This window comes from Conger conger, chromosome 8, assembly GCF_963514075.1.
Source record: "Conger conger chromosome 8, fConCon1.1, whole genome shotgun sequence".
Classification (NCBI taxonomy): Eukaryota; Metazoa; Chordata; class Actinopteri; order Anguilliformes; family Congridae; genus Conger; species Conger conger.
This window is the reverse complement of record NC_083767.1, coordinates 9,739,385-9,759,722: the sequence shown is the minus strand read 5'-3', so window position 1 is coordinate 9,759,722 and position 20,338 is coordinate 9,739,385. Positions and strand designations below refer to the sequence as shown.

The following is a 20,338-nucleotide window of genomic DNA, read 5'->3' as shown; positions in this document are numbered from 1 at the left end:
AAAAAGTTATCAAATAAAACAGTGCACATTTTGCTCATGTGACTTACCAAGGCAAACCTACAGTATATATTAAAGATTATTGGAACAATTTCATTTTAATTACAAAATTATTTATTTTGTGTGTGGTATGATATAATATTCATGATATAAAAAGGGTGCAATTGAATGAAGACTGAATATGAAATCCCCTGTTTTATCACAGAGATGAGAAAAATATAGCCAAATTATTCATTCAGGATTTTCTAAAATATATTTTATTAATATCTGTACTATCAAATTTAAGTGCTACAAATTTAACTGAAAGATTTGTAATACTAAATAAGTGTAACAGTATATGAACTAAATATACAATTACTGTTAAACCTTGATCATAATATTTATACAGGTCAGTTTGTTAATTTGACTGTATAATAACAGGAAACAACATTGTCTCTTTATTTTGGTTTAGAGGCTTTGCCTCTAGCCTTCATCAAAGACAAGTGAGCTTGACAAATGATTAGTATTCTCGGGATTGAAGAAATCAGTAAATAAACTATTGCTATTTAGACAATTAGCCTACTCTGAAAAGCTTTAATTACACACTATATTTATTTTTGCTCTAGTTATATACACTCACTGTGCACTTTATTAGGTATTTATTAGACTTATTATTTTTTTTTTTTAGACTTCTGCTGCTGTAGCGTATCCACTTAGAGTTATGATGTGTTGTGTGTTCAGGGATGCGCTTCTGCATACCACTGTTGTAATGTGTGGTTATTTGCATTACTGTCACCTTCCTGTCAGCTTTGACCAGTCTGGCCATTCTCCTCTGACGTTTCTCATTAACAAGACATTTCTGTCTGCAGAACTGCTGCTCACTGGATTATTTTTTGTTTTTTGCACCATTCTTTGCAAACTCTAGAGACTAATGTGTTTGAAAATCCCAGAATATTTCTGAGATATTCAAAGCACTCTTGTCTGACCACATTATATTTATATGCATCAGATTGCAAATCTTATTTTCTATCTTCACAGAAAAAAATGGTATTGAGCACTTCACTTGAAATTCAATGGAGATTTGTATTTGAAACACTCTGTGTTAATTCAACTGAAAGGGTTCATATGCATCCAACAGGAGTTGATTTAAGAGTTGAACATTGAACAGGCTACTGTGTATGCTTCAATTATGCCTTCAAGCCTGCAGTATATTTCTTACAGTTTACTGCATGCTTTACTGTTTTACAGCTGCTGACAAGTCCGACTATGGATCCTATTCCTGATGCATAGCCAACACATAATGGTCTTACGGTATGTTCAGAGCTGCTGCTTGAATATAACGAGCTATCGCCATCTAGTGGTCGTGACTAACATCTTGTCAAACGGCAGGGATCAGCAGATCGCGGTCCACCCTCCCTTTCCCTGGGAGTCAGGTGTGAAGACAATATGGCCGATTGGTGGTACTAATTATTCAGTGAATTCGATGGGAGAAAAGAAAAGCAGGACTGGATTTGGATTTGAGGGCCTGTACAGCATATGGTATAATAATTATTAGCCATGTCTAGTCTATGTCTACAATCTAAATAGATGATTAAATAATATCAAGTTCTGTATATTCTCGTTGTCTATTAGCTTTGCGGTTCAAGTGTTAATTCAATAATTCAATCAGAGAAATGCTTAGATAGTGCTGCCTGAAATTCATTCATTATCCGGCCTGTAGTGTAGTGGTTAAGGTAAATGACTGGGACACCCAAGGTTGGTGGTTCTAATCCTGGTGTAGCCACAATAAGATCTGCACAGCCGTTGGGTCCTTGAGCAAGACCCTTAACCCTGCATTGCTCCAGGGGAAAATTGTCTCCTGCTTAGTCTAATCAACTGTGTGTCGCTCTGGATAAGAGTGTCTGCCAAATGCCAATAATGTAATCTAATGTTATCCTAACCCGCCCAACTGGGATTTGAACCCAGGACTACCCACTGCATTTAATTAACTGTACAATGTTTTATCAGTTTAGTTAAAAAATGTACCAACAGCTGAGAGCTCTCAGCAGTGTACACATTCAGGGGCCAAAGGTAAGGACAGAGCCACATTGCTGCCCCTGGTTACACCATTCCATTGGCATTTTAGGTTAACTTCAGTTGTAGTTATTCAGTTACATGCTTTCCTACAATAGATATTCTTTAGGCAGCGATTGTCTGACCTGCTTGCATGTTCTCTTGATGCTATTAAGAGGCTAACCATGTCAGCCCCAGGAGGTAGGGATACTCAGATTTGGCCCCCCAGGCTAGTAGTACTGCTGTTTTGCATTCCTCCCCTCTAATCCGGGACTAGTCCTGAGGCAACTGTTTGGAGTCTCTGACCAAACTGTAACATCAATCAACCAACAAACTAAGTGAGTAGAAAAGAAAACCAACAATACTAGTATTTGTGTGGGCCACATTTGAGTATACATGATGTCTTCTCTGATATTATAATACTTTTCTGTTCCATACCTTTCTGCTTTTCCATACTAGGTCATGCATACGAGAAGACAGGAGCTATAGCTGGGAAGTTCTGAAGTCTATTATTACCATAACGTTTTTTTCTCTTCTCTTTTTTCTACTTCTTCATGGTATGTGCAACTTCTCACAAGTTTATTAATTGTGTATCTCGCAAGGTAACTCACTATTGGCTGTCAGAGGTGGGGTTTTGCTCAAAAGCACCAATAAAATATAATAATGTGTGCTGATAAGGCTACCTTCAGCCCATGGTCTGTTTCTGGCTTAGGGACATGAGGACTGCAGAAGTGATGCTGCAATGCTGTGCTATTCTCACATGGTCCCACCAATCCACTGATAAAATACAACAGGGCTATGAGCCAAAGAGTGCATATTAAGGGCTTAATGTTTCACAGTAAATGAGGAAAACTGTTTATGTCTTTGGCTGCAGTTTTCAGTTTCAGTTACACTGACCCCAACTGCTCTCTGACTGATCCATCGATGAAGGTTATGTTCCACCAGAAACGCATCTTTGATCCATACATAATTAAATTATCATGAGGTAACGGACTTGAAAATTTGTAAAGTAGCTCATTTGCATACTTTATTCAAGATGACAGAAATTACACATTTGAACATTTTTGTAGCAGTCTATATTCTATAAATAAGATATTGTGATAGTTCTTTCAGATTCTAAAAAAGGCATGTTTGAAGATTGTTTTGAGCCATTTTTTTATTTTATCACCAGCACCCAATAGAAAAAGGATGAAATTTCAGGATCTAACAATAAGATTTGTGATGCTGTACCCGCCTCCTAAAGCTTATAACAAAAACATAATTGGCTCAAAACATACTCCTGGATATGGAGTAAACCTAGACAAATTGTAGTTTGGGTGATCAGTGGAAGGATGTTGTTGAAATGTAAAGGAACAGTTACTTCTGTAACATTGGTGGTCACATGACCTAGTCGTTTGTTAGTGCTGCTAAGAGAACCTTCTTCTCGCAGTTCTGATGCTGTAATTATTTCCATAATAATTATGACACCAGCACAAAGAGAGAGAGAGAGAGAGAGATCCTGAGGGCAGTAACTGGTCTTTCCAGCTACCGTATGTGTGGACTGAGGAGCCAGGTACACATCTCATGACTGCAGTGTGCCTCTCTCAGCCTCCCAGTGCAAACGAGAGCCCAGTGACGGACTGAGACAGCTTCTCACACCTTGAGCCTTGGAGATGGAAAGATAATGCTGTTTCTTTAAGAGAAGAGGAGGAGAGGACCCAGACGTGCAGGAAACGAGCATCAGAGAAGGAGGGAGAGCTCGCAGAAGTGTAAAGGAGTGTGCTCTCTACACTGGTGATCGGCTGCTGTGTTGACAAAGGTGTCCCTACCTCTCTGTGAAGCCCTGGGATTCAGGATACAGTACGTCCTCTGAACTGGAAGACAACAATCAGGTGAGTAAAGAATGAGTAAAGATACCTTTTTTCTGAGTAAATAGTGAATAAAGATGTATTTTTTGTTCTACTTCTGGCACTTCAGCATAAAACAGGAACAGTCGACGAGGCTGTTCCTTTATTTCAACAGGAACTTGATACAGGCACAGGTGTGTGACCATGGCTACTGAATAGAACAGTCACAGATGGCTTGAGTGGATGGAGTAGCATCAGGCTGGACACTATTGTTGTAAATCTTGAGCTGTTTAAAAGTAAAGTAAGTTCACAAAGCTCAAAGTATGGCATGCATGTAGGAGCGTTCCAGTTACATGCAAATTTTGTAGATTTCAAGTCATAAGTCAACATGTGCAAATATTACTGAACTTTCAGGTTCCAAAGGATGTGTGTGTGTGTGTGTGTGTGTTTGTGTGTGTGTGTGTGTGCATGTTGAGGGATAATAATGTGTACTGGTGGGTCATTTTCACTTCATTTTTCCCTTTGAAGTGGAGTCCCTTAAGGCAGCAGTGACAATCCCTGGTCCTGGGGCTTTGGCTGGTTTCTTTTTTCTCCTTAAAATCAGCAAACACTTGCAAACCGCTGCATTAAATTGATAAATAACATGCAATGACATGCAATTCTTCAGAACCAGGGTTTAAAAATATTTCTTATGAAGTGAAGTTCCTGCCTGGCACTAAATTCCAAGTAACTAGGAAACGAAGACACAATCCTCCTGATCAAATTCCCCTCATAGTCACTCCCCCGCTTTTTTAACTTAATAATTAGTGTCATTGACACAAGGATCCACTCACAAGTGAGGGCAGGCATCAAGGCCATGGGGAGGATAGCAGCAGGTATAGGTTGCACTTTTGGTCTGTTCCGGCGACCCTAATCGGAATTTACAAATGTACAAATAATTTATAATTATTATCAATAATAAATCATCACCAGTTGAATAATATCTCTTAACAGTTGGGCACAGTTGGCTACTTTTAACTACTACATTTGCATTACAAATAATGATTATTGCAGGTTAGATTGATGTTATCAGTACACATGGAATGACCACAGTACTGCGATGACCCGATACTTGTCTTTTGAAAAGGTAGGCTATGACACGGTGGTCACATTATATTTGAATGTGGTTAACTCTGCCATGCAAGGTGACACAATGGCTGCTGGATCAGCATTCGCTTTTAAGCCAACACTTTAATTTCCTCATTATTGGGGGAGCATCGGATTGCCAAACAGCTCAAACTACCCCTCGCTGAAATTTGGCTCACTCAGTTCTGGGACAACCCTTGCACAAGATGGTGACTTTCATGAACACACAAAGTGTAATGTGTCCGTAGAGTGATTCACAAGATAATTTGGACCAGGCAACTGTGTGAGTGAGTGATGAAAACCATTGTTGAAAACCGTTAAATAGTTATTTGGTACGTACCCTTGTGTCTTGTTTATGATAAACGTACGCATACTAAGGTCTTTTAATTGTCTTTGTTACAGAGATGAGTGAGGGCGGCGATCTTATGTCGGTGCAGTTTGAATGTCCCATATGCTTGGACATCTTCTCCAAGCCTGTGTCCATTCCCTGTGGACACAGCTTCTGCCTGGCCTGTATCGGAGGCTACTGGAACAGCACCGACCTCTGCCTGTGTCCTCTCTGTAAGGAGTCTTTCCAGGAAAGGCCCAAGCTTTGCATCAACAGGAGCCTCGCCGAAGTCACCGAGTTTTTCAAGAAGAAGCGGGAGAGTGGCTCAGAGCAGCCCCCCGCCAGGCCCGGGGAAGTGGCCTGTGACGTGTGCGCGGGCCCCAGGCTCCGGGCCCTGCGGTCCTGCCTGGTGTGCCTGGCCTCGTACTGCGAGACGCACCTGGCCTCCCATGGCGCACGGTTTACCACGCACCTGCTGGTGGACCCGGTGAGGAACCTGGAGGATAGAATCTGCCAGAAGCACGAGAGGCTCCTGGACCTGTTCTGTAAGAGCGACCTGAGGTGTGTCTGCGTGCAGTGCTCAAAGATGGACCACAGGGGGCACACTATCGTTTCTTTAGAGGAAGCGGCCCATGAGTTTAAGGTGAGTTGGCTAATATTCAGTGGAAATGCTGCTTTTACATGGAACTGTAGGCTGCATGTACTGTATATTGTAGTGCAATGAGTCAGTCAGTGTAGAACTGGTGAATTAGTGAATTACTATGTAAGCTGCCTAAAGACAATGATGAAATCATATTGAGTGAGATATACAGAGACAATCCCAGAATCCCCTTACGAACTGTTCAGGATTGATGACATTCCCTTATTTCTCCGCAGACTGAGCTGGGGAAATCTGTGACTGAGGTACAGCTTATGATCCAAGAGCGAGTGAGGAGGGTGGAGGAGATCAGGCAGTCTGTAGAGCTCAGTAACGTGAGTACTAAGTCTTAAGGACTTAAAACTCAACTTAAGACTCAAGTCCTAAAATACTATGGAAAAGCAGTGTAGTAATTACTATATGCTGTTTATTTAGTCTTGAATATTCCTGTGCTGAAGAAACATGCATAAGAATCCCTTATTCAGTGCTGTTTTAAGGCCACTATTCACCACCAAGATCGACATTTCTATCTTTTTTCTGTCTATATTAATTGACTTGGGTGACTTTTTGTAGTGTTTTCAGCATTGTGTAACACTTCACTAGCTAATAAATTGCATCGTTGTCATCACAAGAGTTTAGCGATGTGTACTCTCAAAACAGGACATAACCATTGCCATCTTTAACAGTCCTCCATGTATAATTAAGGACAACATATTTTCAACATGTTACTTTCAATGCAGTCTGTTAAAAAGTTAAATTAAATTAAATTACATTTGTATTGTGCTTCTCACAGAAGACACTTTACAAAGTAACAAAAGGGAAGAAATAAAGGGCAAATACCGGCTCTGAGCCCCCAGGCAGCCTCCCTTTGTAACACGTAAATTGTATGTTTATAAAACAACAATAGTAATATTGACATGTATAAAAAGTTTGTGTTGAAAGTTTCTGTTGTGTTGTGTGGATATGAAAATGCCCTTTCTGAGTGTAGTTTCTGAGATGTTGCACTTGGACACTCCTGTTATCTCCAGGCCAGTGCAGAGAGAGAGGCTGCAGAGGGGTTGCAGATCATCGGCACGGTGCTGAACTCTGTCGCCATCGCTCAGGCCAAGCTAACCGCGGGGATCGAGGAGAAGCAGAAGGCTGCAAACAGGCGGGCCGAGGGCCTCGTCAGTGATCTGGATCAGGAAATCTGTGATCTGAAGAGCAGAAAATCTGATATGGATCAGCTCTTACACACCAAGGACCACATCCACTTCCTGCAGGTGAAAATACATAAACAAATAAACAAATCTCAACTAGTGTTTTAGTATTATATTTAGACTTAAAATCTAATGTATGTTACTTTTTTGCTAAATAAGACAAACATATTGCCCATGAGGTGAGACAGTTTGACTCATTTCATGATTTGCCAATGGGGAAAGAAAATGTGAAAACATGAAAATCACTTAAAGCAAGCTAATATCTTTTTCTATATTTCTCGATTTTAAGTCTCATTACAAGACTAAAGCACTTGTTAAGACAGTTTTTGCAGTGTACGCATGCACTGCTTCTCACTGTAGAATATGAGTGTGCAGGTAGGAGACAGTGCATTGGCTACATGCTAATGCTATTGCTTTTCTCCTTGTGTAGAGTTTCCCTCCCATGAGCTCCCTGCCACGCACCAAGGACTGGTCGAACATCATTGTCCATACTGATCAGTGCGTCGGCAGTTCAAGGGCAGCAGTTTCTCAAATTGAGAAAACAGTTAATAAATTACTGCAAAAGTTGTCTGACAGTGGTAAATGTGCATTATTCAACATTCAGCACTGCTCAATATTCTTTTTACGAATACAGTACATGTATACAAAATAATACAAAATACAAAATAATGTTGTCATAGATGTGAAATCATCTCAAAGAAGAGATTCATAAACCTTCTTTCAAAAGTTAAACTTGAATGTATCCATTAAATTTTACATAATGTTTTTGTGTACATTTATTTCACATCTTCCATCTTGTTTTTGCACCTTACAGAGCTGAGAGAAGTGCAGCAGAGTGCAGGTAAGCATACAATATGGCCTACCTTCCTCAGCTGTTGTTCATCTGATAATGGAGTTGATTTGACAAATCATTGTCCTGCCCTCTTCACAGTCGATGTCACTCTGGACCCAAGCACAGCGAACCGCTGGCTGGTTCTGACCGAGGACGGGAAGCAGGTGAGGATCGGGAGCAGTGAACAGGCCCTCCCTGATGACCCGGAGAGGTTTAGCCACTGCACCTGCGTCCTGGGGAGAGAAGGCTTCTCTTCCGGCCGGCACTACTGGGAGGTGCAAGTGGGGGACAAGACGGATTGGGACTTGGGGGTGGCGAGGCAGTCCGTCAACAGGAAGGGGGAAATCGAGGTCAGCCCCGCGGAGGGCTACTGGACCATGTGTCTGAGAGATGGGAATAAGTTCAGCATCTGTGCCAACCACTCTTTCACCCTCTCCCCGGGCTCAAGACCGCGGACGGTGGGCGTATATGTGGATTATGAAGCAGGCCGGATCTCATTCTACAATGTCGACACCAGGTCCCACATCTACACTTTCCAAGGGACCTTCACCGGAAAGCTCTACCCCTTTTTCAGCCCTTATCTGAGTGAGGGTGAGGACAACTCTGCCCCTCTGGTCATCTCTCCGATTAGGACCAGTCTGGTGGACTGATAAGAGCATGGAGCGGAGGGGGTTAGGGCAGGGGTCAGAAACCCTGGCCCTGGCGAGCCGCAGAGTGTACTGGTGTTTGTTTTCACCTTAAAATCAGCAACTCATTCAGACTCAAGAAACAAGGTAACTGTGTAATCAACTGCTTTAATTGATTGATTAAGTGCTGAGTAACAATGAAAATCAGCACACCCTACGGCTCTCCGCGGCCAACCCCCGGGTTAGAGCAGGTTTAGTTTGAATTTACCGAAATAAATGGGCTTTGAGATATTCATATTTCGAATTTGATATTTCACCATTGGTATATATTACTTTTTATTAACCAGAGCTCCTGCTTATTACATATTCAGTGGCATTTTCATTTGATAAAATGACGTATGCGACACAGGTGCTGTTGGGGGGTGAAGTGTAGCATTAGCTTTAACTTTGTGATCATAAGGTGTTCAGGCTAAACCCTTTACCTCTTACTCTTTTTAAAAAGTAAACGGTGGGTGATAAACTGTGCTGGTGAGAAATCAATGACATCTCACTTTTTAAAATGGTATTTTCAGGGGCCTTGACAGCTTAAAGAAATGTGGCCAGGTGTGTTACCTCCAGGCCAGTGTGCAAAATAACAATGCAGTATTATTGTAATCAAACAATTGTGAATAAAAACAATTATTTAAATAATTCATTTCAGCTCTATGGAAATCGACTCAACTGAAGTGATTTTGACTGTTTTGATCCGCTATTTCAATTCTTTATACAAAGTTTACTGATGCTGTATGCATTTGCTTTTGTATGCGTGCAAACTTCAAAAAGGGAACATGGAAACATTTAAAACAAAACAAACAGAAAAAAATGAAGTACATAAAAATGAAATACATAAGACACATTGTATGTCCAGAAGAGTAGCTTCCCCTATCTTTCTTCAGTGCTTGCTCAAATCTCCCACTGACATTGTTTTTAGAGTTCTACACATTTCTGGAGATGTATAATCACATCAGTTTGTACATTATCCTCTAAGATTAATCTGTAAAGATTTTATTATCCAGAAATTTTGCAGCCTATTAACTCAGTATTTTTCTTTTCATTTAATTTTATATACAAAACATGTCAAAGGCAAAAAGGCAGTTTCAGGGCCAAATGATTGATTCAGTTTAGTTAATATTCAGGTTGTATACAGTATTCTTGGTATAATTCACCATAGGCATGATCTTGCTTCCTACTGTATATCCACCGGAATGTAATCCTACTTTACGGAGAACTTTAACTCCTGTATACAGACTAAGAAATATGGCAGTTCTGGTGGCTTTATTGGCTTATTTGCCGCTTCCCTTTTCTACATTGGCAACAGCATATCAGTAAAAAGAAGCATTTTCATGTCCCTGGTAATGTTCTGCAGAGCTGGAAATGTGTCTTGGCAGTGGAGAAATGGCAGGATGTGTTGTTCACTGTCTCACACACAGAAGCGTTCTTACTCCAGCAACACAAAGGGTTTTGTAACAAGCAGCTTTATTGGCAAACATAGCAATGCACGGGCCACAATATCAAATATATATTTATATATATAAATATTTAAATCTTTAAACAAAGTTCAATTTCTCTGTTCTGACGTGTATAAGATCCAAAGTACAGTCCATGACTGGGTTCACTGGCTTATTGATACAACAAAAAAAAATTAGCAATGTTGAACACCTGCCACTTAAGTCGAGCTTTCATTGCCTTAGCAGATTCTTAAAGACGCTGTTTAATCCACATTACGGAAGCACCGCACTGACTGCACAACATACACCGCTTTAGGAGGGTCCCTGATTCTGGACCTGGAATGCTATAGTCACGCCGTCTCACTGTCCTGTCCGGAGGGCGAGCAGTCGCGCTGATTGTAATGTAAAGAGCACGGTCAGTGGATCGCAGGGTGCACTGAAGCTGTGGGACTTGCGACCCTCCACGACCTGGACTGAGGAACAGTTGCAGTTTGAATGAGCCCCAAGCTGTATATTAGCCCCCCACATACACATACCAGATCTGGGTCAAATACATAATTGTTTTCTACTCAAATATTAGAATCTATGAAATACTATGAAAAAAAAAAAGTGCAAACCCTGCCTTGTGGTCCTCTTGGTTGGTGGCTCAATTGCACCAGGCAAGATCAATCGAGCACAGAAAAGTATTTGAATCCATAACAATTACGTATTTGACGCTGGTCCGCCGCACACACACACACACACACACACACACACACACACTCAGGGCCAGGCGGTCCTGCTAGCCTTGGAAACAGCAGTGGACACGCTGGATGCTGGTCTAGCTCTGTGCAGACTGGAGGCACTGGAAACCCTGCTGCTCTTCCCTATCAAACAGAAAAATAAAGTGAGGTTGTCATCCAACTCTTTATGTGAATTTTGAATTTGCACATAAGTATACCTGAGTGGAAACACCGGAAATGAAAAAAAAGCTGAAATATTGCAAAAAAGTCTTCATGCCTGGCTGAGATGGAAAAGTTGAATCGATAAAGAGAAGATGCAAAAACAGATTTTTAAAAAATCGTTTAACTGCGAAATCTGCGATCTGTATCTGCGAAACATTTGGATGGAAACTTAACCAGAGACCTACAATTATAATGGCTTTCTTCTTTTCCTGCTAAAAGAAAAACCAATGGGTCTCCCTGTGGGTTCATTTGGTAAAGCTGAATACAGACCCTCACACACAGAGGAGATGACTGTTCTAGTGTGAAGGTGCACTAGGTGCATTGTGGGTAGGGTGCATGTACCTGCTGAGCTCCTGCTGGACCCAGTGCGCTCCAGTTTGGAAGGGGAGGTGGCTCCCAGGTACCGGGCCTGGCGCTGGTAGTCTGACAGCTGCTCTGCCCTCTTCATGCCTGGGGTCGGCTTGGCAGATTCCAGCCTCTTCAGGAAGGCCTGGAGGAACCATCCGGATCATGAGACTTACGATTTAATTCACAATATTCCCATAATAACAGACATATGGATCGCAACTACAATGCTCCTCTTCATAAAAGCGTCTGCTACGATGCTATGCAAACCAGAAGCAGGAGATTAGTGAGGTCTACTAGGCCAGGGCTGTCCAACCCTGTTCCTGGAGGTCAACCAGCCTGTAGCTTTTCATTTAAATCCTAATTTGGCACACCTGATTCTAATTAGCAGTTCAACAAGGCCTCTACTTGTTGAATGAGGTGCACTTTGTTATGGCAGATCTCAATAAACAATAAACAGGCCACAGGTGTCAAACTCCAGTCCTGGAGGGCCGAAGTGTCTGCTGGTTTTTGGCTTGTTCTCGGTCTCTGGGAATCAAGTCATTGATTGGCTAAAGAATCCACACACCTTATTCTCAAGGCCTTAATTGGCTGCTGATGGAAAGGAAACCACACAAACCTGCAGACACTGCAGCCCCCTGGTAATTCAGTTTTACACTGCTGTTCTAGGCTTTTCTCAGTGTTGTGTTCCAGGTCTTACTCGGTGAGCTAACTCAGTAATCCTGCTTTGTTATACACACCCCTGGTCTAGGCCTTTCCGTATGATGCTATGCAAACTACGACCAAGAGATAAGATTCGTCCAGGCCTTGTTGTTTTATTTTGCATTTACTGTGTCAAACAGCTGATGGGAGGATTACTGAAACAGATACACCAGTCCTTGGGTTAAGCGCTGCCACGGGCAGTTTGCAAACTAACAGGTGTGTCTGATAGGAGTGTCAGAACAACACAGGCTGTTGTACTGTATTTTTAAGAGGGGTACACCAACATAACTAAATTCCATATTCATATCAATCCTGTGCATTAAGCATAATCCAAAATCAGCTTTGCCAGTACACTATTGAAACAGCCTCAGGATCAACTACATAACTCCAATAGTCCCACAAAAAAAATGAGCAGAAAAACTTGAAATGCATTGTACCATTTACATAAATGCAAAATGTAGGTTCAGTGTCATTTAAAGTCACAGTGAAATCTAAATGAACTTTTTCACCAATTTAGTCGATATTCAATAATCACACAAACATGTAATTTCAAGCCAATCAAATACACTCCCTGCTCTCCAGAAATTTCCCCAAAAATGTGCCCACCTATACGTCATAACTTCCGTTTCACTGTGGCTTTACACCCCACGGGCACAGAAAAGGGTGAGGACACCTCACAGGGCACCAGAGCTGAACCCCCGGGGGAGGCCTCACCACGTTCTCGCGCTCGATGCGCAGCTGCTCGCGCTGCCTGTTGAGGGCGCTGTGGCACATCCGCACCGGCGGGCTGCTGGGCTTCTTCAGGGGCGTGCTCCGGGGCCGGGGGCTTCGGGGGCTGCGCCGGGTCAGCTCCCGCAGGAGGCGCTGGTTCTCCCGGTCAATGCGCGCCACCTCGTCGTTGCTGAAGGAGAAGTTCTTCCGGGGCCTCCTTCCGGAAGTCTCTAGCACCAGCTCCCGCTCCAGCTGCTGGCTGACGCTCAGAAAAGCTTGAGAAAGCAGGGGAGGAACGGGTATTACAAATGTAAAAGAAAATGAATGTGGTCAAAATTGTTCATTTCCATGCAGCACTGCACAAAAAAGACTGCTATGTAGCTGTGTGGGTAAATACAGTCAGGGAAAGTCACAGTGGAAAGTCACAGCATCTTATTGTGTCTTACTTATGTCTCTGAAGCCAGTAGGCCTACTTTAATATGACAGAATTGCTGTCAAGACTAAATCACTGACACAAAACTAGGTACTAACCAGGAGGCTTTTTGGTCATGTTTTGGCTGCTTATCCGGTTGAAAATGGATGGAAGGACTTCAACTAGGACCTCACAGTATATTATTTCATAATGTTTAGTAATATACACAGTGTGAACTACGTCATAATTTAAAACAGTCCTGATCGCTTATTACCTCACAGGACTGGTGGCCCGTACCAGACGCAGAGACGCAACAAGGCTGTGATCGACGCCGCATAATTGGCATACTACAATCAGCCTGACGTTTAGTACGAGTAGTATGGTAGTATGTGGTTTCGAACACAGCCTCAGCTTCTCTTTTCTCACCTTCTGAAACAGAGCCCACGTCGTCCGCAGCAAGTCCGCCAAGAACATTCTGCTGTCTGACAATCACTCGTTCCCTCTCGCCCTCCTTTCTCAATGCCAGCTCGAAGGACTGGACGGGGCTTATGTCCGGGGTCGACAGCGGGGTCACATCTGTCACCGTGTCCTCCGACTCCTCTGGAGGGAGTCTGAGCTTCTCTCTCCGGGCGAGCGCGCCCAGTTTGGCTCGGTACGGAGGTGAGCAGGCACGCTTTCTCTGGGGAGAGGACTCTGAGGCGGAGCTGTCCTCCGGGCTGGTGTAAGAACTGTCGGATTTAGACGAGGAGCCGGGGCTGTGCTTTCCGCTCCTAAACTTCCCGCTGGACTTCTTCGGTAGGCAGTGGTTTGCAACTTTACTCTTTGGTGGTTTCTGATCCGGCTCCTCTTCTGTGTCTTCGTCGCTCCTTTTGTATCCATCTTCGTCATCATCCTCATCGTTGTCCTTCCCGTTCTCCTCAGCCGAAAGGCCGGAGGGAATTTTGGTTGTGATCTGAACATGGGTGCTGCGATTCTTGTCCAACTCATCGTCTGCTTCCGATTGTTCTTCAAAAGAAAGCAGGGAAGAAGTGCTGGACGGTCGACTACGGTCCTCCTCCACAGAGCAGTCGCCCTTGGCTTCTTTTGACTGAGCTTCATTTGACAGACAGTTTCCCTCTCTCGACACTACAACCTCCACCTGCGCCCGGACTTCAGTGTTCCTACCACTGACAGCGGCGTTATCGCCCCTCTCTTTGCCATGTTCTTCACAATCACTGTCAAAGAAAGAATGATCCACTTCTCCTTCAAGCTCTTTAGGACTATACATTTTTATACTTTTCCACCAGGATAAATCTGCAAATCGAAATGACAAATAATAATTTTATAAAAAATGTAAAAACACCTTTTTGCTAAAAATACGTATTTAACGTTTGCTAATGCTATACACACCCTAGCTATATGGCATGCTAACGTTTAATATTAATATTGTAACAATCTAACGTTATCGGTCGATGATAGTTTAAGGTGGCAACGGATAAACGTTTGTTGGATAATATTTAAGCATCCAAGACCGAGTCTTAGCCAGAAACGCCTACACACTAATCACGGGATATGAAAGAACGCAGCACACAGACCACAGAGGACATGAAACACCAAGGGCTTTATGTAAGACAGCTAACATTAGCTGGCTAACACGTTGCAAAAGGAATGGATGTCAGTTCTAATAAACGTGAAATAACTAGCTAGCTAACGTCCGTTAACGTAAGCAAACAAATAACTTCAGCTACATAAAGTTGGGCAATTGGTCAGCTTAAACGTTAACGTTACTAATGCCTGATGTCGCAAACACTGCCTGTTTGATCAGACAAGTTAATTCAAATCAAAACTCGCACACTTCAGTTTATCACTCTTACTGCTTAACGTCAACGTTAGCTGAATTAGATTTTTATTTACTCCGACATGTGGTAGCAGTGAAAACGACGCAAAGTCTGTGCGTCAGTGTTACCCACAGCAGTACTATCAGCACATCTCGGTTTACTAATTAACTGGATATAGTTGCATTTAACTAGCTAACTATAGCTCACATTATCCCGTTAATCTCGGTTCAGTACCGTTAGCTTGATTGTCGTAACCTTGGCTCCTGTACGTTAGCTATTTTGTTTCGTGATTGCGGTTTGACTACTACTTGCTGCTAGTAAAGCACCAAACATCCACACATTTAACGGGAATGTTAGCTAGCTTTCATGTAGCAGAAATAATGTAAAATTTGCCCAACGTTGCACAACACAGTCGGAGACCATCCGCGAATCTTACCAGGCAGGCGTTCAGTTCACCAGTGTCGAACCAATCCGAACACCCTGTCAGCCTGCAAACTTCAAGCTAACTACGGGTTCAGTTACATTACTTTTACTGATGGTGATACTGTTATCTATACAAGTAGATCAGACAAATAGATAGCTAAATCTACACAAGACAAGCCTGCTACTTATGAAAATATATGCGGAAAAACTACTGTAACTAGGCAACGTCACTTCCTGACACCCACGCGACTGGTTACAAACTACAACTCGCGGACATTCCAGCAGATGGTGGTATAAGTTAACAAAAAAAATAATTGTATTTTCTATTTTCATTGCTTTATTGATGGAGTTATATTTTTTATATTTTTCCAAGCATTTTCTTCTAGTCAACGATTGCATCGCATTCTATATGGGTTATATCCATGCAATGTAATTCTTTATATTATTACTTTATATTTAATTACACGTTTAGCTGTGATTACAGTATTCACGTTCATTTTTGGTCTGCTCCAAATATTTGTTCACGATATCTATTTTCACTCCTCACTGGCACACATCACGCCAGTGCTCACCACATTGCATTGGTTGCTTGTGAGTTTTATACCGTTTAGATACCGTTGCTTAAAGCACAGCATATAACTGACCTTTAATTAAAACAACAAACCCAAAATGTCCTTAGGTCTGTATTCTTGATGTTCCCAATGTACTGTTGGGAAAGTGGGCGGCTGTGTCTTGTTTTATGCATCTACACAGTGGAATGCCCTACCCAAACAGATCTGAGCGATGGATGTCGGAGTCGTCATCCTTTGAACATTTTTACAAGCAACTCAGAAAACATGGTTTAATGATTGCCTTTAATTGCCATTCATTTGAATATAAAAATGTTACTTATTTTGAGTGTTAATTTTATGCATATATCGCCCATAGTTGGTCTAGTTATGTACTGTTTTCTGTTGTATTTTATAACTTTCCAATGTTTTAATGGTTTATTTAATTTCAACATGGACTTTGGGCTACGAAATGAAAGATGTTGTATAAATAAATACACCGTTATGCAAATGTTAGCTGTAAAATAAATGATGAGCGATTAATTTGAAGGACTGTCGAGACAAGCACACATTTGAGTCACTGATAAAGCATTCATTGATGGGCTCGATATGACGCCAACTCACCTAGCTAGTTACTGTAGGGTTCATTCTAACTTGAGTTTTCTGTGAATCTACAGCCATAAAGTTAGTAACCACATTAACTGACAATAACTGCTGACAGTATCCCCTGATGTGGATTGTGCGGCTACCACTCTGGGTGGCGATTGCACAACACTTTTGCTTGCGCACAGCTTTATTTCCAGAATGATTGCAATACAGAAATGGACGTGGATCACATGATCAAGGAGACAACAGAAGTGCGAACCGCGGGTGCACTTGATTCGTTATGTTTTGAATTGTATCAAATGGTGATGTGAACTGCGTACCGAAAGATTCAATGAATTGGAAAAAGAATAGCTGGTAGCTAGCGGACGCGTCCTGTTATTAATATCAGCTGCTTGCTGATAATATTAAAGCTAGCTTGGTAATTTCCGTTTGCTGAATTGCCGAGACTTTAGGCGCTGCAGACCTAGAAAACTGAATAATGCGATTTGTAAGTTAGTTGGCGCTTTAATTTGCAATTTCAGTAGTTAGCTTGCTCTAGCCAAGTAGCTCGACAGCTCGCAGTATCTGGAACAATGACACTATTTTTGCATGGTCGTCATTTTCACCGCACGTCGTTTCGATGTGTTCTCGGAAAACTACGTAGCTAGTTTGCTAGCTAATGGGACATTGCATTGTTTTGAGTGGAGATCAATCAAATGCAAGAAGGGTAAAGTCTGTCTAATCGTCATTGAGGAAATGTCAATCCCAGCAGAATGCATCTTGATGGCAGCAGGACTCAAAGCATCACCACCAATGTCCCCATGTCTAGCGCCGTTTCCAACCAATCTTCATCTTGGTTTTTACACGCCATTACCATCGGAATAGCAGCAGCTATACTCTTCCAGTTTGGAAATGGGGAACTCACAGTAACATCTTTTTTTCTTAAGCTTTTTATTTACGTGTCATTCCCATTGCTTTGTTTTTCGTTGGGAAGCGTTGGGCTCTTGGTGAAGAAGAGTCCCCCTAAAAGTAGCAGATTTGACACTTTGAAGATGAGGTCAACGCACTTGTCGGACTTATTAAATAAACTAATGGTAAGTACTGTCTCAGCTGCCAGGTAGCTCCTAATTCTCTCGGTTATCACTGGAATCACGACTTAATTTTCTTGCAAGTTATCAAAACTATTGTATACCTGCACACCTAGAAAGCTGTGTTGAACCTATTGTCATAAAATCCATTGATTCCGTTGTTTATTTATTTGAGACACGAATGGTTAAATAGACCTAAAGCACACATTTATCCCAAATTCACGAGAAATGAACAATGCACTGATATTTGTGTTTTTTCTTTATCCATATGCAACCTCTGCTTAATAGGTACCAAGCAGTTATCGTAGTTGACAGACACGTTTATAGGTACCATAGAATCCACTACCTCACGTTATTCCGTGATAAGCAGAAGATTTGCTTCCCCGAACATGGCCGATGCGCGTCATCTTTCGTTTGTCAGAACTCGTTACAATTAGCATTTCTGTCATGTGCTCACAGCAGGTGGAGATTAAAGATGCACAATGCAATGAAGCAATAACAGTTTATATTCTGTGTGAATTTACCGTAATGCATTACCCCACCCCCAATCTCTAGCTAATGATCCCGAGTCACAAGACAATTCCTGAACAGTGCTATCAAATGTAAAACAGCCATTCAGGGTGAACTTTGTGTTAGATAGAAAATTCAATTTTATGCCTGTTGAATAAGTCCTGAGATTCGGCCTATGACTCCACACTTTCAGACAGAATTACTTGAAAATGTGTAAAAGTTGTAGGGTTTAATCCGCAAGGTTTCAGCAGGCCGATGTCTGGCCCAATGCCAACGGTTAGGCTACCTGCCTGTTTGCTGTGCATGGCCTCAGGCTGGTCAGAGTGCAGACGAAGATAACCGCTGCCCCTTGGCTCTGCAGCAGGCTTGACGTTCCAGGCTCACTACATATGCTTGTTCCGACAGCCTTCGTTTTAACCTCGTACAGGAAGGCCTGCTTTTATTTACTGGTGAGTCTCAAATGCATCTTTGGTGACACTTGTGCTGTGATTTTTTTATTTTTTTATTTTATTTTTTTCCTGTTTGTCTGGTCACTCGGGGAGTCTGACATGATTCAGTCTCTTTCAGTGATGTGTGGATTGTTCTTTACTGCAGGGTCGCTACCCTGGGTCGATGGTAGAGTCTGTGCCCACTAGAAGAGTGGTGGTTTCTCACAATGTGGACAAAGCACTCAAAGAAGGTGAGTTTCGTGAGGTTTGTGATATTACTTTCGTCAACTTTCTCCATCAGGGATGTGAAGCACACTTCCTGGAGGACTGCAATGTCTGCAGATTCTCGTGGTTTTGTTTCAATCAGCTGCCAAATGGGGCTTGGACAGGAAGCGTGTGGACTCTTTTTGCCAATCAGTGACTAAATTTAATCACTGAAGAGCTGAAATGCATCGCTGACGCTGTAGCTCTCCAGGACTAGAGTCCAACACCCCAGGTCTAGACAGTCGTCTGGCAAGGATCTTTAGATTTCACAGTCGCATTGCGTTATTTATGTCATCCACATTGTCACACACAATTTGTCGACCTGCATTGTGGCTACAAGGCTGGTCGGTGTCGAGTCATGACTCACTTCTCTACCTATAATAGAGCTGCATATTGTACTGCTTCAATTACTGGCATAAAAAACCCTTTAAACTCTGCCCCACTAATCAACATAATATCGACCTCCATGACCGACATTGATTAGAGGTCTGCCCGACATCAAAATGTTTGGTGGTTATGGTTTTGGATGACATTTGAATGTCACACAGAAACAGCCAGATGATTAGGACAGCCTCTCCTGTCAGCTGGCTGTTCTGGGGGCCGTTATTAAGGGTGTGTCTTGGGCCTGGAGTGTGTCCCGCTGTGCTCCCTGCCGGTGAGTGCTCTTATTATTTTAAAAGTTCCCCGTAACCACAGGGCACTCTGGGACTTCAGTTTTATAACCGCAGGAGCTTCTGCACAGTCACTCAAGCGTGGCACGTTATTGAAAAACAAATAAAACGTCTTATCCGCTCGGATCTGGTACTCTCGACTGAACCCGTAGGTCTGTACTCGTGCAGTGGTAACAGCCTGGACGATTTCTCAGGTGTGGACTCGGAAAGAAAGTCTCTGCAGGAGCTTGGGTGTGAACTGTAGAGGTTCATGGGCTCGGTGCAGATAAGCGGCTGTTGTTATCTGAGTGACAGTGGGCCCCTATTGCGCGGTCTCTTAGCGATGTCAACAGCAACAGTGTTATCAAATAGAGGCCTGGGTTCAATCAACATTATATTTACTTTGAACGCTATAAATTCTTATGTTAGCTTACTCTTTTCTTCACAAACACAGGCAGGTTTGGCAAGTTAATTCCGGTGTTTACTGAACTTGTCAAACTGTTTGGCAGGTAAAAAAAGAAAAAGAAAAAAAGACTTCCATTCATTTACAAGTGAAATTCAGTGCCAAATGTTATTGCATGTAGGCCAGCATATGAGCACACTATGAGTTAGCTGGCGTAAATTAGGCTATTGGGTGCATTGTGAACAGAGCGTTGTTGGGACTCATCTTGAGCTGTAAACCAATGGTGATCAGGATCTCATGAGTATGTTTAGGCTTTTGTCTGCATCTACAATTCATTTTTTTCCACCCTTCTTTAGGTGAAATACTGTTGGTTTTCCCACACTGGATTATTTAGCTGTTGTTCCAAAGCAATACTCTTTG

The 20,338-nt window shown here is 42.3% G+C and overlaps 3 protein-coding genes across 5 annotated transcripts in view; 2 read left to right on the top strand and 1 right to left on the bottom strand.

The window, feature by feature from the left end:
* The first annotated feature begins 3,615 nt into the window (after window positions 1-3,615).
* Window positions 3,616-9,172, top strand: LOC133134770 (zinc-binding protein A33-like). Its single transcript, XM_061251152.1, has 7 exons — window positions 3,616-3,899; window positions 5,382-5,950; window positions 6,184-6,279; window positions 6,973-7,206; window positions 7,574-7,721; window positions 7,958-7,984; window positions 8,075-9,172. Exons 2-7 carry the CDS (start codon window positions 5,384-5,386, stop codon window positions 8,623-8,625), a joined length of 1,623 nt encoding a protein of 540 aa, XP_061107136.1. The 5' UTR covers window positions 3,616-3,899; window positions 5,382-5,383; the 3' UTR covers window positions 8,626-9,172.
* A 927-nt stretch (window positions 9,173-10,099) lies between these two features.
* On the bottom strand, window positions 10,100-15,656 carry cfap97 (cilia and flagella associated protein 97). Of its 2 annotated transcripts, XM_061251153.1 has the most exons (5): window positions 15,456-15,656; window positions 13,629-14,495; window positions 12,794-13,065; window positions 11,375-11,522; window positions 10,100-10,954 (listed from the first exon to the last, which is right to left on the bottom strand). In XM_061251153.1, the coding sequence occupies exons 2-5, from the start codon at window positions 14,467-14,469 to the stop codon at window positions 10,851-10,853; spliced, it is 1,365 nt and encodes a 454-aa protein (XP_061107137.1). In that variant the 5' UTR covers window positions 14,470-14,495; window positions 15,456-15,656; the 3' UTR covers window positions 10,100-10,850. The 2 variants fall into 2 exon arrangements, with proteins under 2 accessions (XP_061107137.1, XP_061107138.1); XM_061251154.1 differs by lacking the exon at window positions 15,456-15,656 and having other exon boundaries at window positions 13,629-15,109.
* A 1,167-nt stretch (window positions 15,657-16,823) lies between these two features.
* snx25 (sorting nexin 25) overlaps window positions 16,824-20,338 on the top strand; it is a 38,786-nt gene continuing 35,271 nt past the window's right edge. Inside the window, exons 1-2 of one of the 2 annotated variants that reach the window (XM_061251149.1) lie at window positions 16,824-17,669; window positions 18,768-18,852. In XM_061251149.1, the coding sequence (XP_061107133.1) occupies window positions 17,349-17,669; window positions 18,768-18,852 (406 nt within the window). In that variant the 5' untranslated portion in view covers window positions 16,824-17,348. Of the gene's footprint in view, window positions 17,670-18,129; window positions 18,623-18,767; window positions 18,853-20,338 lie in introns of those variants that run through there. The other variant, XM_061251150.1, reaches the window with a different exon arrangement.